The following is a 16,252-nucleotide window of genomic DNA, read 5'->3' as shown; positions in this document are numbered from 1 at the left end:
GGGAAAGTCCTGTCTCAGTAACCTATTAGAATTCTTTGAGAGTGTCAACAAGCATATAGATAGAGGTGATCCAGTGGACATAGTGTACTTAGACTTTCAAAAAGCGTTTGACAAGGTACCTCACCAAAGACTTCTGAGGAAGCTTAGCAGTCATGGAATAAGAGAGGTCCTCTTGTGGATAAGGAATTGGTTAAGAAGCAGAAAGCAGAGAGTAGGAATAAACGGACAGTTCTCCCAATGGAGGGCTGTAGAAAGTGGAGTCCCTCAAGGATCGGTATTGGGACCTGTACTTTTCAACTTGTTCATTAATGACCTAGAATTAGGAGTGAGCAGTGAAGTGGCCAAGTTTGCTGACGACACTAAATTGTTCAGGGTTGTTAAAACAAAAAGGGATTGCGAAGAGCTCCAAAAAGACCTCTCCAAACTGAGTGAATGGGCGGAAAAATGGCAAATGCAATTCAATATAAACAAGTGTAAAATTATGCATATTGGAGCAAAAAATCTTCATTTCACATATACGCTCATGGGGTCTGAACTGGCGGTGACCGACCAGGAGAGAGACCTCGGGGTTGTAGTGGACAGCACAATGAAAATGTCGACCCAGTGTGTGGCAGCTGTGAAAAAGGCAAATTCCATGCTAGCGATCATTAGGAAAGGTATTGAAAATAAAACAGCCGATATCATAATGCCGTTGTATAAATCTATGGTGCGGCCGCATTTGGAATACTGTGTACAGTTCTGGTCGCCTCATCTCAAAAAGGATATTATAGAGTTGGAAAAGGTTCAGAAGAGGGCAACCAGAATGATCAAGGGGATGGAGCGACTCCCTTATGAGGAAAGGTTGCAGCATTTGGGGCTTTTGAGTTTAGAGAAAAGGCGGGTCAGAGGAGACATGATAGAAGTGTATAAAATTATGCATGGCATTGAGAAAGTGGATAGAGAAAAGTTCTTCTCCCTCTCTCATAATACTAGAACTCGTGGACATTCAAAGAAGCTGAATGTTGGAAGATTCAGGACAGACAAAAGGAAGTACTTCTTTACTCAGCGCATAGTTAAACTATGGAATTTGCTCTCACAAGATGCAGTAATGGCCACCAGCTTGGATGGCTTTAAAAGAAGATTAGACAAATTCATGGAGGACAGGGCTATCAATGGATACTAAGCCGTGATGGCTGTGCTCTGCCACCCTAGTCAGAGGCAGCATGCTTCTGAAAACCAGTTGCCGGAAGCCTCAGGAGAGGAGAGTGTTCTTGTACTCGGGTCCTGCTTGTGGGCTTCCCCCAGGCACCTGGTTGGCCACTGTGAGAACAGGATGCTGGACTAGATGGGCCACTGGCCTGATCCAGCAGGCTCTTTTTATGTTCTTATAATTTTAGAGGCTTTCCGAACAACCTATAAAGGTTTTCACAGGTGATTCCTTTTTCTGAAAGTGATCAAAATACTTATATTTCACCTTGAACTTTGTTGTGAGAAAGGACAGAATGGAGCACAAGGATCCCCCAAAGAGAAAACATTGATGAAGCTGCACCCAGAAGGATTATTATTATTATTATTATTATTATTATTATTATTATATTTATATTTATTAGTCGCACCATCTGGCTGGTTGTCCAGCCACTCTGGGCGACGTACAAGTAAAATACATTATACATTACAATATTAAAATATAAAAACCCAATAATTGAAACTTAACCCAACCCAAAGGCTTGTCTGAAAAACCAGGTCTTTAAAGTCCGGCGGAAGCTCATCATCGAAGGAGCATGACGGAGATCATTTGGGAGAGAATTCCATAGGGTGGGAGCCACTATTGAAAAGGCCCTCTCTCTGGTCCTCACCAGTCTGGCCATTTTAACCGGTGGGATCGAGAGAAGGTCTTCTGAGGCTGATCTTGTTGAGCGGCATCTTTGCTGATGCTGGAGGCGCTCCTTTAGATAGACTGGTCCGAAACCGTATAGGGATTTAAAGGTTAAAAACCCAGAAGGATTGACCCCTCTTGCTCTCTCTCCAGTGGGGTCAGGAGAGGGAGAGGAGGCACAGCGCCCCCCCATGCCATCTTGACTGTACATGGTTTGAAAACCTCAAATTAAATATTAGCCACCTCACAAAATTGAGCCTGACTGAGTGTTCCCAAGACAGGTTTGAGGAGAGGCTGTACAGAACTAAAAAAATTGCATTATTTATCTACAAATCTCAATTTTTGTTTTGTTTCTTAAAACTGCTGAGCAACGCCAGGTATTTCCAGCTAGTCAAAGGGGAAATGCAACCTCGAGGGAGAGATACAACCCAGGCACTATTTCTTCATTACAGAGCTCCTGTGATGACCAGCTGGAATGGAAAGAGTTCAAGGAGAGGCAAAGGAACCAAATATTGCTGATCTTTCCAGGAGAGGAGATGGAGAGGCCCTGCAGCCTGATGCAATGGCCGCTGCTAGGCAGCACTTGAGGAAGGACCCCGGTGGAGCTCAGCTGGTGGAAACTAAATATATTTCTGCTAAGGCTAAGAAGTGAATTGGAGCACATCTGCTAAGTTAGGCAAAGGAGCTGAACATTCCTATCCCTTTTGGTTAGCTGGGGTCTCCAGCCTTTTGGGACCTATGAGTACATTGGGAATTTAGAGCAAGTGCCAAGGGATGGTGTGGCCAATCCTGAACTTTCTGCAGGGAGCTGGCCAGTCACAAAGTGACAAATGTTAGATCCAGGAAATTAAAAAAGAAACATCATAGATTTGCATGATTTTTAAACAAGGACACCCTCTCACCTCCCAAATAATCAAATGAAAGATTGCTTTAGGTATCTATTGACTGAAGAGTAAAAATCACCAATCCAGTGCTTGCCAGCACCACCACAGCACAAAACAATCAATGTGTTTTAATTTGATGGGGCTTTTCTCAGGATGCAAAGTAAAAATCTTCCAAATTCAAGAGGGCCCATATTAATTCTACTGGACTAAACATTTAACCAAACACCAGGGCAAAACCGTGTGAGCATGGAGGATTTCACAACGCTGATTTTAAGTGATTTAGGTAGATCCAGGAGAATCCAAAGGAGGCACCCTAAACACACCCAATTCCCAGGATTTTCTCCCCTAAGATGATGTAGGTGTAGGGTTAGCAATAACAGGTACAAGGTGCCTTTCAAACACTCTTTACAGCAATAATGAATGATCTTTGAAGACCTGGAAGACTACCTTTAATGCAGAGTTGGGGAACCTGCAGTGCTCCAGGTGCTGTTGGACTCAAACTCTCATCAGCTCCAGACACCATAGAAAATCACCAGGAATGATGGGAGCTGCAGTTGAACAACATCTGTTGGGCCACAGGTTCCCCAACCCTGCTTTAATGACTACACTGACTGAATATAACAAAGAGTCTTGTAGCCCCATAAAGACTAGCACATTTATTATGGCATAAGCTTTTGTTGACTAGTCTGCTTCATCAGATGCAGGAAGCATAGTGAGAGTCAGTGTGACATTGTGGTTAGAGGGTTGAACAATAACCTGGGAGACAAGCATTCAAATCCCTTTCACTACTCAGGAGAAGTCACTGCCAGCCCAGAGGCCAAAGAACCTTAGCCTCCACTCTGTCAGCCAAAACACCTCTCCTCCCAATTCACGACTTTACTTGATTTACTGCAAACAATGCTAAAACCATGGCACAAGATACAACTGCTTTATTAAAAGTGGAAGAGAGAAAAATGCAAGCATACACACACTCACTTTCAGACAGCAAAGCTATCAAAAATGGATACTTACAAGCACTGAGGCAGATCTTTGAACTTCCTGTGGAGGAACTCAGCAGAGGAATGTCAGCACCCCTCCTGTGGTCACCACCTGTCATGATCCCACCTCAGGGTCCTGGTCTCTTTACAGTTCTCTCACCAGTCCTAGCACAGATCTCTCAAGATCCCACTGCTAGGCGGCACCACCTGACACTCTCTGTAAACAATATCGCCTTGAAACTGTGCCTTAGTCTCCTCCTGGCATATTGCTACATTGTGTCTGGGTGCTCTTACAGGCCACAACCTCCCTGTATCTTTGTGCCTATAAAGAATGCAGCCCTGAGTTGCTCTGGATACCTGACGATGTTACACTATCTCTTTACCGCTGCCACCATTGATACTGTTTCCCAACCTTGGTATATGCCCTGCCCACCCTTCTGGTCTGTGAAAACCCAGCCAAGGATCAGGCATTTTGGTAAACCAAGAAATATTTATTTATTTACACAGGGAATAACAAGATTACTTAAAGGTTCAGTCAACATGCGTGTGGTTTCATAAGATGTGTTACTCTTGATATTTCTTAGTCATAAACAACCTGCCTCACTACCCACCTAAATCCAATCCACCCTACAACCCTCTCCAAAACCACTCTCAGCAAAAAACCCCAACAACTGTCATCTTCTCATTTATACCTTCAGACACCCAGACGCTCAACCAATCATCATACAACATTCTTCAACATTCCAACCCATGTACTCCCCCCTCACACTCAGTCTATTTACCACATATACTCTAATAAACCCGTACTTACCATATTTACAGTATTATACATACAGAGGCATCACAAGGAACACACCCCTTTCCCCAAAAGCAATACCCAGGCTTCTGGGCCTAAATGTTAGGCTGAGACAAAACAGGGTCCATCTCTATATGGCCAGGGAGCTGGTTTGTGCCCTGCCAGGATCAATTGCCCTGGGTTTGGTAACAGAGTCCTGGAACTGAACCGGGAGCCGTTCATGACATTTTCCACATTCACAGCATTTATATAGTTTCTCACCTGTGTCAATTCTTTGATGAGTAGTAAGGTCTGCCTTCCAAAAGAACCTCTTTCCACACTCCAAGCATTTAAATGGTTCCTTCCCTGTGTGTATTGTTTGATGGGAAGTGAGATGTGCCTGTAGAGCAAAGCTCTTTCCACATTCATCGCATTTATATGGTTTCTCCCGTGTGAATTCTTTGATGAGTAGTGAGCCTATCCTTACGTGGGAAGCTCTTTCCACATTCTAAGCACGTAAATGGTTTCGCCCGTGTGAGTTGTTTGATGAAAAGTGAAACCGTCCTTATGCGTGAAGCTCTTTCCAAGCATTTAAATTTTCCTCCTATGTGAATTCTTTTATGAAAAGTGAGAGTTTTCTTCAGATAGGTCTTTCCACACTCCAAGCATTTATATGGTTTCTCTCCGTGTGAACTGTTTGATGATTAGTAAACTCTGTCTTCCAAAAGCTCTTTCCACACTCCAAACATGTAAATAGTTTATCCACTGTGTGAAGTCTTTCATGAGAATTGAGATGAGACTTTTCAATGAAACTCTTTCCACATTCAGAGCATTTATATGGTTTCTCCCATGTGAATTCTTTGATGAGTAGTGAGACTATAGTTACGTGTGAAGCTCTTTCCACACTCCAAACATTTAAATGGTTTCTGCCCTGTGTGAATTCTTTGATGAGTAGCAAGGTCTCCCTTCTGACAGAAGTTCTTTCCACACTCCAAGCATTTATATTTCCACACTCCAAAGCCCTTTCCACACTGTACACATTTAAATGGTTTATCCCGTGTGAAGTCTTTGATGAGAAATGAGATAAGACTTTCTAATGAAGCTCTTTCCACACTCCAAGCATTTAAATGGTTTATCCGCTGTGTGACGTCTTTGATGAAAATTGAGGTGAGACTTTCTCATGATACTCTTTCCACATTCAGAGCATTTATATGGTTTCTCCCCTGTGTGAATTCTTTGATGAGTAGTAAACTCTGTCTTCCAAACGAAGCTCTTTCCACACTCCAAACATTTAAATGGTTTATCCGCTGTGTGACATCTTTGATGAGAATTGAGATGAGATTTTTCAATGAAACTCTTTCCACGTTCAGAGCATTTATATGGTTTCTCCCCTGTGTGAATTCTTTGATGAGTAGTAAGACCATAGTTATGTGTGAAGCTCTTTCCACACTCCAAACATTTAAATGGTTTCTCCCCTGTGTGATTTCTTTGATGAGAATTGAGATGAGACTTTTCCATGAAACTCTTTCCACATTTAGAGCATTTATATGGTTTCTCCCCTGTGTGAATTCTTTGATGAGTAGTAAGACCATAGTTACGTGTGAAGCACTTTCCACACTCCAAACATTTAAATGGTTTCTGCCCTGTGTGAATTCTTGGATGGGTAGCGAGGTCTCCCTTCTGACAGAAGTTCTTTCCACACTCCAAGCATTTACATGGTTTATCCCCTGTGTGATTTCTTTGATGATTGGTAAAATTTGTCTTCCGAAAAAAGCTCTTTCCACTCTCTACACATTTAAATGGTTTATCCGCTGTGTGACGTCTTTGATGAGAATTGAGATGAGACTTTCTAGTGAAACTTTTTCCACATTCAGAGCATTTATATGGTTTGTCCCCTGTGTGAATTCTTTTATGGGTAGTGAGACCATAGTTACGTGTGAAACTCTTTCCACACTCCAAACATTTAAATGGTTTCTCCTCTGTGTGAATTCTTTGATGGGTAGCGAGGTCTCCCTTCTGACAGTTCTTTCCACATTCCAAGCATTTATATGGTTTATCCCCTGTGTGATTTCTTTGATGATTGGTAAAATTTGTCTTCCGAAATAAGCTCTTTCCACACTCCACACATTTAAATGGTTTATCCGCTGTGTGACGTCTTTGATGAGAATTGAGATGAGACTTTCTAGTGAAACTTTTTCCACATTCAGAGCATTTATATGGTTTGTCCCCTGTGTGAATTCTTTGATGGGTAGTGAGACCATAGTTACGTGTGAAACTCTTTCCACACTCCAAACATTTAAATGGTTTCTCCTCTGTGTGAATTCTTTGATGGGTAGCGAGGTCTCCCTTCTGACAGTTCTTTCCACATTCCAAGCATTTATATGGTTTATCCCCTGTGTGATTTCTTTGACGATTGGTAAAATTTGTCTTCCGAAATAAGCTCTTTCCACACTCCACACATTTAAATAGTTTATCCCTTGTGTGAAGTCTTTGATGAGAAATGAGATAAGACTTTCTAATGAAGCTCTTTCCACACTCCAAGCATTTAAATGCTTTATCCCCTGTGTGAATTCCTTGATGAGAAGTGAGATGTGTCTGCTGATGGAAGCTCTTTCCACACTCCAAGAATTTATATGGTTTCTCTACTTTTTGAGTTCCTTGATGTGTAGTGAGCTGTGTATTAGTCTCTTTCCTTTTTTCCATTTTTTCTTGGACCGGGATTTGATGGCAGTCACTGACCTGAGAAGTAGGGCATTTATTTCTCTTCTTCTCTTCTTCTACAGTTCTCCTTCTCTGCTGCTCCCCCTTAATACACATGGCTCCTTTGGAGAACACCCCATGCAGTTCTCCCTGATTCTCAGTTTCCCATTCATAACCTGTGGCAAAGATAAAAGAAAACTGTTAAGAGCCTGAGGGATCTTCAAATCAAGCACAGATAATGGTTTTGACAATGGAATAACTGAAAAGCCTTAGCTGGGAGGCAAAACCTACCATCCATCTAGCTCCTGCTGATAACAGCTGAACAGACAGATGGTGTTCTACAATTTGATTCTGTGTCTGGAGACCAGAGCTCAGCTCCCAGCTCAGAGATCAAGCTTGGTGGGTGGACATCCGGAAACACTCTCATGAAGCCTAGCCTACTTGACAGGATTATGGTGCAGAAGAACCCTGTGCATTCTCTTGTGAACTGTTTGGAGCAATGGCAGGATAGAAATATGTTTTTTTAAAAGGGGGAACCTGTCATTCACTGTCAGGGCATGTGATTGGCAGGCACAAGATCCCAAGCTGAATCACTGAATTCTCCAGTAAAGTATGTGATGGCCACACCCAGCCACCCAGGGTCCCCAGCTATCTGAGGGAGATCCAGCTACAGAGAATGTACCCTTCTTTCACCCTCTCACACTCCTTTTGAGGTTCTCACTTACACCAGATAAAGAATTATATCTTTTAAGAAGGTTGCCCTTTAAAAAAGAGCAGGACAAACTTGGACTCTTAATAAAGGCGAGTAAATATGAGTTGATAGGTATAACTGAAACTTGGTGGGATGACTCCCATGACTGGAATACAGTGATTTGTAACTTGTTCAGAAAGAACAGAAGCAATAGACATGGAGGTGGAGCTGTGCTCTATGTTTATATATCCCTGCACAGAAATACAGGAGGATGAGCTTGGTAGCTCCACCAAGAGTATCTGGATTAAGACAAATGGGGCAAGGAATAAAAGGAACATGGTTATTGGAGTCTACTACCGACCACCCAATCAAGGAGAAGATGAGGATGAAACATTTGCAAAGCAAATTGCCAATGTTTCGAAGAGGCATGATGTAGCAGTAAAGGGGGACTTCAATTATCCCAATATCTGTTGGGAGACAAATTCTGCCAAACATGGCCCCTCCAAGAAATTCCTGACTTGTGTTGGAGATAACTTTCTCCTACAGAAAGTGGAGGAAGCAACTAGAGGATCGGCTATCCTTGGCTCGATTTTAATCAACAGAGATGACTTGGTAGATGAAGTGGCAGTTACAGGAACTCTGGAGGAAAGTGACCATGCTATACTAGAGTTCTTGATTGTAAAGGGAGCAAAAGCTGAGGGTAGCCATATGCGCACCCTGGACTTCAGGAAAGCCGATTTTAATAAACCCAGAAGAATGGTAAGTTAGGTTCTGTGGCAAGCAACCCTAATCAGAAAGGAAGTCCAAGATGGGTGAGTTTCTAAAAGATGAAATTCTAAAGGCACAATGGAAAAACAATTCCATCAAGGAAAAAAGGGAGAAGACAGCAGAAGAAGAAAATGTGCCTTCATAGAAAGCTTGGAGATGACGTGAAAACAAAAAAGGACATATACTGGAAGTGGAAGGAAGGCCAGACCACAAAGGAAGGGTACAGACAGGTAGCACGGAATTGCAGGGATGGCGTCAGGAAGGCTAAAGCTGAGAATGAGCTGAGGCTAGCGAGGGATGCTAAAAACCAACAAAAAAGCTTTCTTCAGGTACATCCATAGTAAAAGACAGAGAAAAGAAATGGTGATGCAGCTACTCAATGAGGATGGGAAAATGATAACCGATGAGAAAGAAAAGGCAGAAGAGTTCAATTCCTACTTTGGTTCAAAAATGCTCACTATTCTATTTTCTAAACATTATTGTCCACAGTGGCGCAGCCCAGGAGCCTTACTGAGAGAGGTGAGAATCCGACCATTCTCCTCCATGACTTCCCTGTGCAGAGCCCTCTGGTCAGGATCCAGCAAAGCCCACTCCTCCTCAGTGAAATACACAGCAACCTCCTCAAAGGATACGGGACCCTGAAAGGAAATATTTGCCCATTTATAGCTAATATAAAGATAATTAGCTACCAATATCCAGTAGACTCATCAAGGAAGGGAGGCTGAGAACTACATTGCAGAAACGAGACCTCCTCGAGTGGCATTCACACCCTCCCTAGCGGGCAGCTTTGACAGAAGCAAAGAGGAGAGAAATTTGTTCAGACCCAGGGAGGTGATTGGAGGACAGAGGCACCCAGGTTGCCCCCAGTCTCTCTCCCCCCACTGATCCTTCCCCCTACCTGATCCTCTTCCACAGCAGCTGCTTCCTCTCCATCACAAAGAAGAGACGGTTGAGGAGGTCTTGCTGGCCTCATTTCAACACCTGCGAGAGAGAAAAGTGGTGGGAAGCCAGTAGAGTCTGCTTGTCTCAGAGGTTAAGTGTTGCATGTCTAACTACACACTGACATTGCAAAATATCCCATCCATCGTACGTGTTTTGGTTCTTCCTGTGCATTTTATAGTAAGAACAAATCTTCCCATTGGGACGCTTGGTCAGAAATGCAAGAAGTGGTTTAAATCCTCAGTACTGAAAACACATTGATGAAATGTATAAAAGGCTGCAGAGAATCATCTCCCACCACCAAAGATTCAGGAGAACATTAAAGAATCTTATGAATGTCTGGCATAATCAACAGAGGGAGACCAAGTCAATTCTTACCGAGTGAGGTGGCACGTCTGTCACTCTCCTGAATGTTCCTCCTTTCCAGGGAACACTCTCTGGCATCTGATGGCGCCTCTTGTGACTCCAGGAAATCAGTGGCCTCTTCTGCAAACAGACCCTTCACCTGAAACAACATTGAGGATATTGAAGGCAGTGAGATGGATTACGAAATGGATGATAGTTGCAAAAGGCCTCAGGCCATTTGGAACATTCCTCTGTGGATGATTTCCAGAAAGGTTTGGACAAGATCTCCCCCCTCACATCCTGAGCCCCTTCAAAGTGCCAGAATGAAACTCTCTCACACCTGCTGCTCTGCCTGCTTCTTGACCTCTGCCCTGCTCAGGAGGAAACCTTCTGCCAGGGCCACTGCCTGGGAAGTGGTCTCCGCTCCACATTCCCTCACCCAGCTCTCCATCTCTGGTGGAAGGACAGCCAGGAACTGTTCCAGGATCACCAGGTCCAAGATCTGATTCTTTGTGTGATGCTCTGGCTTCAGCCACTCACGGCAAAGGTGGTGGAGTTGGCTGCAAATGTCTCGGGGCCCTTTGACCTCCTTGTAGTAGAACAGCCTGAAATGCCGGCACTGTACATCTGAGCTAAGGGTGTTCTCCTCACCCAGGATAATCTGCCCAGTTCTTTCCCAGAATTCCTCAGGGCTCCCAGCATGGATGATATATGGACCTCTTGTTGCTTCTGGACAAGGTGAGTCTTCCATCTTTGATTTCTGTGCTCCAAGGAAGCCTCCAACAGGACCCAAGAGACTCCTTCCTCTTCTGCCAAATACTGTCCCAATTGGGGGTACTACCAAGTCCTACAAAAGCCAAAACATTGCTTATGACACTTTCAGGAGAGGAAGACTTTCCCTGAGGAAATGCGGATGAATCTGGGTAGCAACCAGGTCATCTTCCAGAAGGAAAGGCAGCTGAATGGTAAGACACAAAGCAAAGTGAGAGACCTGTGAGGGAGTTTCCTTCACATGAGGTCCATAGATGAAAGCCTCCAATCTGGTTGAGAATCAGAAGGTTCTGTATCCCTCCCAAAGGTCTGTCCTCTACAGCTCATGGGAGCCTAAGAAGAATGTGGCTGCTAGATTGGACCAAAGGCCCATCCAGTCCAGCATCTTTTTCTCACAGTGGCCCACCAGATACCCCACTGGGAAGCCAGCAAGCAGGACATGAGCCACAGCAATTCTCCCTCTTGTGATTCTCAGCAACTGGTATTCAGAGGCATTGAGCTGCTGGTGCTGGAGGGAATGGACATGACCACTAGGAGCCATTTTGGCATTTAAGTGGTATATACAGTAAGGCCCCGCTCCTCAGAGCCCCGCTTTTCGGCGTTCTGCTAATACAGCGCCAGTGGGGCGATCAGCTGGAGTGGGGGCTGGAGCTCCCCACTCTCCAGCTGATCTGGCTGGAGGAGGGGAGTATCAGCTGTAGCTCGCTGCAGCTGATCTCCTCCTCCTCTGGGCGATCAGACTCCCGCTTGAGCTGATCGCACCGGAGGAGGGGAAGATCAGCTGATCTTCTCCTCCTCTGGTACGATCAGCGGGTTAGGTTCCAGACCCCCACGCTATAGCTGATCCGCTTTTCGGCAGTTTTTGCTTTTTGGCAGGGGTCTGGAACCTAACCTGCCATATGAGTGGGGTCCTACTATATATACATATAAAAATATTGCTAGGAGACATGGATAGCTTTGTCCTTCACAAATAAGAGACAGTGGCCTTTCCCTTCCTCCCCCAGCTCTCACCACAGGGGCATCTTGCCCTGAGGCAATAATAATTTCTTCTTAAATAACAACAAAAAAGGTATCTTTTCCATTTTATTTTAACTTTTTAAAAAATCAATATGTATTGATGTAATAATCTTACACTTTGTAAGCACTGTGTGAGGTCCCACTTGAAAAGTGGTACATATATATATATATAGTTTAATCCCCTTTTGGAGCTGTCCAAGTGCTGGCCATGTTGCTGTATTGACTTCCAGTGTTTTAACAATGTGCTGAATCTCTCTCCCCCCTTCAGCTTCCTTGGATGGCCTTGGGTATTACCACTGTGAGGGAGGGAGGAAAACTTCTCCATCTGCTGTCTCTTAACTTTACACCCCTTTATCATCTCTCTCCCATTCCTTGGCTTCTAAGTTAAACAGCCCCAACTATCTTGAAGTCCTCTCACTCAAGTACAGAGATACTGGTCGATTAATTTGCAGGTTTGTAAACAGTTTATTGAGCTCAATTACGTGTAACATGAGACAGCCACTGTGGTGTAGTGGTTAAGGTGTTGGACTACCACCTAAGAGACCACGGTTCAAATCCCTACACAGCCATGAAGCTCACTGGGTGACCTTGGGCCAGTCACTGCCTCTCAGCCTCATGAAAACCCTATTCACAGGGTCGCCATAAGTTGGAATCGACTTGAAGGCAGTACATTTACATTTTTTATGTGTATCACATTTCAAACTATATTATACCTTCCCCCTCCATTATTTAGACATATATTTAATTGTTTAATTTCAAAAGTAACATTATCCTGCATCGTTTGCTCTCTGGTATACTACCTCTACACATGGAGGTTCCACTCCTCTGCCAGCTAAGGAGCTGCCTTGCTGGGGCAGATCAAAGATTCAAAAGCAGAAAGTAGCAAGCATTCAAAAAGCCAGGAATAAAAAAAAGTGCTGGAAAATGTGGTGTTTATTTTAAAAAAAACCCAATGCATTTCAGCCACTATATTGTCTGGCTTTCATCAGAGGCTGCAAATAATATTACAAAGACACACCTAATTAATACACATAATAAGCAAAGTGCATAATGCCTGCAGGGATGTTGATCCATAGGTACATTTGTGCCTGGTATGGTGTTAAAAACTGGGTGATTGTTGTCCTTAAATTCACTTCCAATCAAAATATCCCTCATGTTCCTGATTCTCTTGAAGGAAACCATAGGTTTCTCTATAGAACACTTGGACAAATTATTACAGCAACCATCCATTTTTGATAATAGCAATGAGGACAACAATGTGGCTTGGGAGGACATTATAAAGCAACACAAGAAGATAAGGAGTGAAATACATGCTTCCACTTTGTTAGGGATTTAAGAATTTTAAAAGCCTATTGTGCCTATTGCAAATTCACATGTAAGATGATGGAGTGTGTCAACCCTGTCAATTACAAAAAATATGCTTTGAATCCGTTTTCTACATGTTACACTGCCAATGTCATTTTTTATAGGCCAAACATCAAGGAATGTCAAAAGACGTATAGGGGAACACCTCAGCAATATTAAAAACAAGAGATCTGGGCTCGCCTTGGTGGAGCATTTTACAAGATGTCATCACTCCTTTAAGTTTGGGGGTTTAGAAAAAGTGTGGAAAAAAAGGAATGTTTTATTAAGGAGAGAAATAGCATGGATTTTGGAACTAAAAACACTGGTCTTAATGAGGGGTTGGAATTTCTTCCTCTCTTGTAAGTTTTAACAAACAAGCATTCTTTTCTTCAGTTGCACCTAATTCCCCTATGTTTAGTTACACTGGAATTAAGAGACTTAGAGATGTATATACATGAGCATGTTCATGTGAATTCTTCTTTGTGGTCGTCTATCATTTCAAGCAATCTTGCTAGAATAGAATACTGCAGACCAGTCCATGTAAGTGCAATTTTTTTTTTGTATGGATTAGTTTATGTAGTATACTGTTACGAGCATTGGGGGTGTGTGTAGATGATTTCTGTGGGTCACCTTTCCAGCCTCTGATTTGGAATCCTATGCCCAGGAGGCTGGCTCTGCTAGCCAGATGAATCTCCTTTGTTAACAAATAGAGTGGCCAGGTAGTTAATGGGCCTATTTTAGTTGCCCTGGCAACTGGTGAAAGGGGCTAGGAAGATCCTTTTGTCATTTTAAACTCTACAGGAGAGCCTTCCCCCCACTCCTGGCAGCTAGTAAAAGGTGTGTGCTTGTAGTTTTGGGTGTGTTCTAGAGAATGGCTAGGGCTGCAGGCACGCAGAGAGGCTATTCCTCTGCATCATGGCTATAGGATGCCCCTGTACCCAGATGGAAAAGCTGGATATTAGACTGCTGATGCCTTGAACCCCTCCATCCTAAGCTCAGGTTGGAATGTGTGTAAATAAATAAACCATATTTCATAAAGACACCGCAGTCTCCGCTGACCTTCTTCCCAAAGGAAACCAAACCATGGTTGCGGGAGGCGCGCAACAATACTATAGCCAGCATGGATTTTTCACGTTACGCAATGTTAAATTGAAAATACCCCCCATTCCATTCTGATGCTTCCCATAAGCTCATTTCAAAACAAAACCTTACAAAACTTATATATATAGTGAAACACAAAAGGCTGTCTTCACCATCATATGACATTGGCCAATAAAAAGGCTTTGAAATTCATAAAAATTAATTTGACACAGATTTCTAGGATGAATAATGAGGAAAATAAAATGTTCTAGATTAGATCCTCTGTAGAAACATTAGTAACACAGAAAAGAAGCAAAGTAAGAAGAACACCAACAAACATACACAAATATAATTCTCCATCTTTGGAGATGGCAGGTGTTGCCACCACTCACCATATGCTCAGAGGCATGTTACCAAATTCTTCCAAGCTACACAGCAAGTGGATTGGACTGTGAAAGACCAACCCAAATTGTGTTTGCATTTTGACCAATTTGTAGGGCAGTACAATATCTCAGAGAGGAGGTCGGGGCTCCTGCTCTTAGAGGCAAAAAGTCTTCCTTCAGAAAATGGAAGTTTTGTCCGAATGAAGAAAATAAAAAAGAACACAAACTCTGGCAAAAGAAATGCAAGAAGACAATAAGGGATGCTAAAAAGGAATTTGAGGAGCACATTGCTAAGAACATAAAAACCAACAACAAAAAATTCTATAAATACATTCAAAGCAGGAGACCATCTAGGGAGACAATTGGACCCTTGGATGATAAGGGAGTCAAAGGTGTACTAAAGAACGATAAGGAGATTGCAGAGAAGCTAAATGAATTCTTTGCATCTGTCTTCACAGTGGAAGATATAGGGCAGATCCCTGAACCTGAACTAACATTTGCAGGAAGGGATTCTGAGGAACTGAGACAAATAGTGGTAACGAGAGAGGAAGTTCTAGGCTTAATGGACAATATAAAAACTGACAAATCACCGGGCCCGGATGGCATCCACCCGAGAGTTCTCAAAGAACTCAAATGTGAAATTGCTGACCTGGTTGGCCACTGTGAGAACAGGATGCTGGACTAGATGGGCCACTGGCCTGATCCAGCAGGCTCTTCTTATGTTCTTATGATGCATTCACTATAGCTGCCCAATTTTCCTGCTTTTTAAAGTTTGATAGAAAGATCTGTGGGCTATAGATACGTTCTTAAACCACAAGGTTTTTTGCCTATTAGTGAATATGATTTTATGCTGCAATGTACTTTGCTTATTATGTGTAATAATTTGGTGTGTCTCTGTAATTTTATTTACAGCCCCTGATAAAGGCAAGACAATATAGTGGCAGAAACGCTTTGACTTTTTTTGAAAATAAACACCACATTTTCCACCATCCTGGGGTTTCCCCTTTTATCCTTAGATCAAAGATTCCCCAGGGGCATCCTCCTGCTCCGAGCAGTGCAGGGAAGACCACCAGCGTTGCGCTCCACAGGAACTGGGATCCACCGGCTCTGCTCTGCGGAGGCATTTTCTCCGCTCCCTATTTTCTCCCTACTTTTATTATAATTATATAAATGCATATCCTCCCTCTCCCCCCCAGGAGCCCCCCATCCCTCCCCACCTTTCCAAGGCGTTCACGGCCCCGCGCAAAGACGCGCCAGAGGGGAGAGGTAAGGGGCGAGATCAACGGGACCCTCCGCCCTCCAATCGGAAGCTCTGCCTCCTTCTCTCCCCATTGCACTGGCTGGTCTCCCCCTCTGCTCACTTCCCCAGGCACCCCCCTGCACCCCATAACGCCACGGGGAACTCACCCAGTCTCTGGAAGGAAGCACCAAGCGCAGCCCTTTGCAAAGCGGCGAAGGCGGGGGGTGAAGCTGCTGGCCAGTCGCTCGGGAGGACTCCGCCTCGCCCCTCCCCAAACCCCCCTTCCTCTTAACCCTTCCGCGGCCAACCTCCTCTTCTCCCCAAGGAAGGCGCTTTGCACAGCGGGGCTTTTCCCTCCTCCGGGACGCGCCTCTTTCCCGTCGCCCCAAGACGGGAGGCGGCAGGGAAGACGCTGGCTGGGCTTGCTTGTCTTGGTGTCCGCAGCCGGGAACCCTTCGTCGCTCACACGGAGCCTCCCCTTTC

The 16,252-nt window shown here is 43.9% G+C and overlaps 2 protein-coding genes across 2 annotated transcripts in view; both read right to left on the bottom strand.

Moving 5' to 3' along the window:
• The window catches only part of LOC133378962 (zinc finger protein 235-like), a 10,108-nt gene extending 4,618 nt beyond the window's left edge, over nt 1–5,490 (bottom strand). The window contains exons 1-3 of the mRNA XM_061613574.1: nt 5,465–5,490; nt 5,052–5,184; nt 4,774–4,999 (exon numbers count right to left, since the gene is read on the bottom strand). Coding sequence (XP_061469558.1) covers nt 4,774–4,999; nt 5,052–5,184; nt 5,465–5,490 — 385 coding nt within the window. The remainder of the gene's footprint in view (nt 1–4,773; nt 5,000–5,051; nt 5,185–5,464) is intronic.
• Nucleotides 4,982–16,252, bottom strand: LOC133381569 (zinc finger protein 420-like). The gene is made up of 6 exons (XM_061620839.1): nt 15,937–16,252; nt 10,275–10,781; nt 9,968–10,094; nt 9,549–9,631; nt 9,162–9,288; nt 4,982–7,367 (listed from the first exon to the last, which is right to left on the bottom strand). The coding sequence occupies exons 2-6, from the start codon at nt 10,683–10,685 to the stop codon at nt 5,542–5,544; spliced, it is 2,574 nt and encodes an 857-aa protein (XP_061476823.1). The 5' UTR covers nt 10,686–10,781; nt 15,937–16,252; the 3' UTR covers nt 4,982–5,541.

The sequence above is a fragment of the Rhineura floridana genome, chromosome 3, assembly GCF_030035675.1.
Source record: "Rhineura floridana isolate rRhiFlo1 chromosome 3, rRhiFlo1.hap2, whole genome shotgun sequence".
NCBI lineage: Eukaryota > Metazoa > Chordata > Lepidosauria > Squamata > Rhineuridae > Rhineura > Rhineura floridana.
Note: the sequence above shows the minus strand (reverse complement) of the source record. Positions and strands in the feature narration are given on the sequence as shown.

Coding starts and splice junctions, on each gene's coding strand:
- LOC133381569 (XM_061620839.1), bottom strand. CDS start 10,685: ATGGAAGACTCACCTTGTCCAGAAGCAACAAGAGGTCCATATATCATC. Junction 9,632..9,967: donor CAGACGTGCCACCTCACTCG/GTAAGAATTGAC, acceptor TCTCTCTCGCAG/GTGTTGAAATGAGGCCAGCA. Junction 7,368..9,161: donor TCGGATTCTCACCTCTCTCA/GTAAGGCTCCTG, acceptor TCTTTGCCACAG/GTTATGAATGGGAAACTGAG.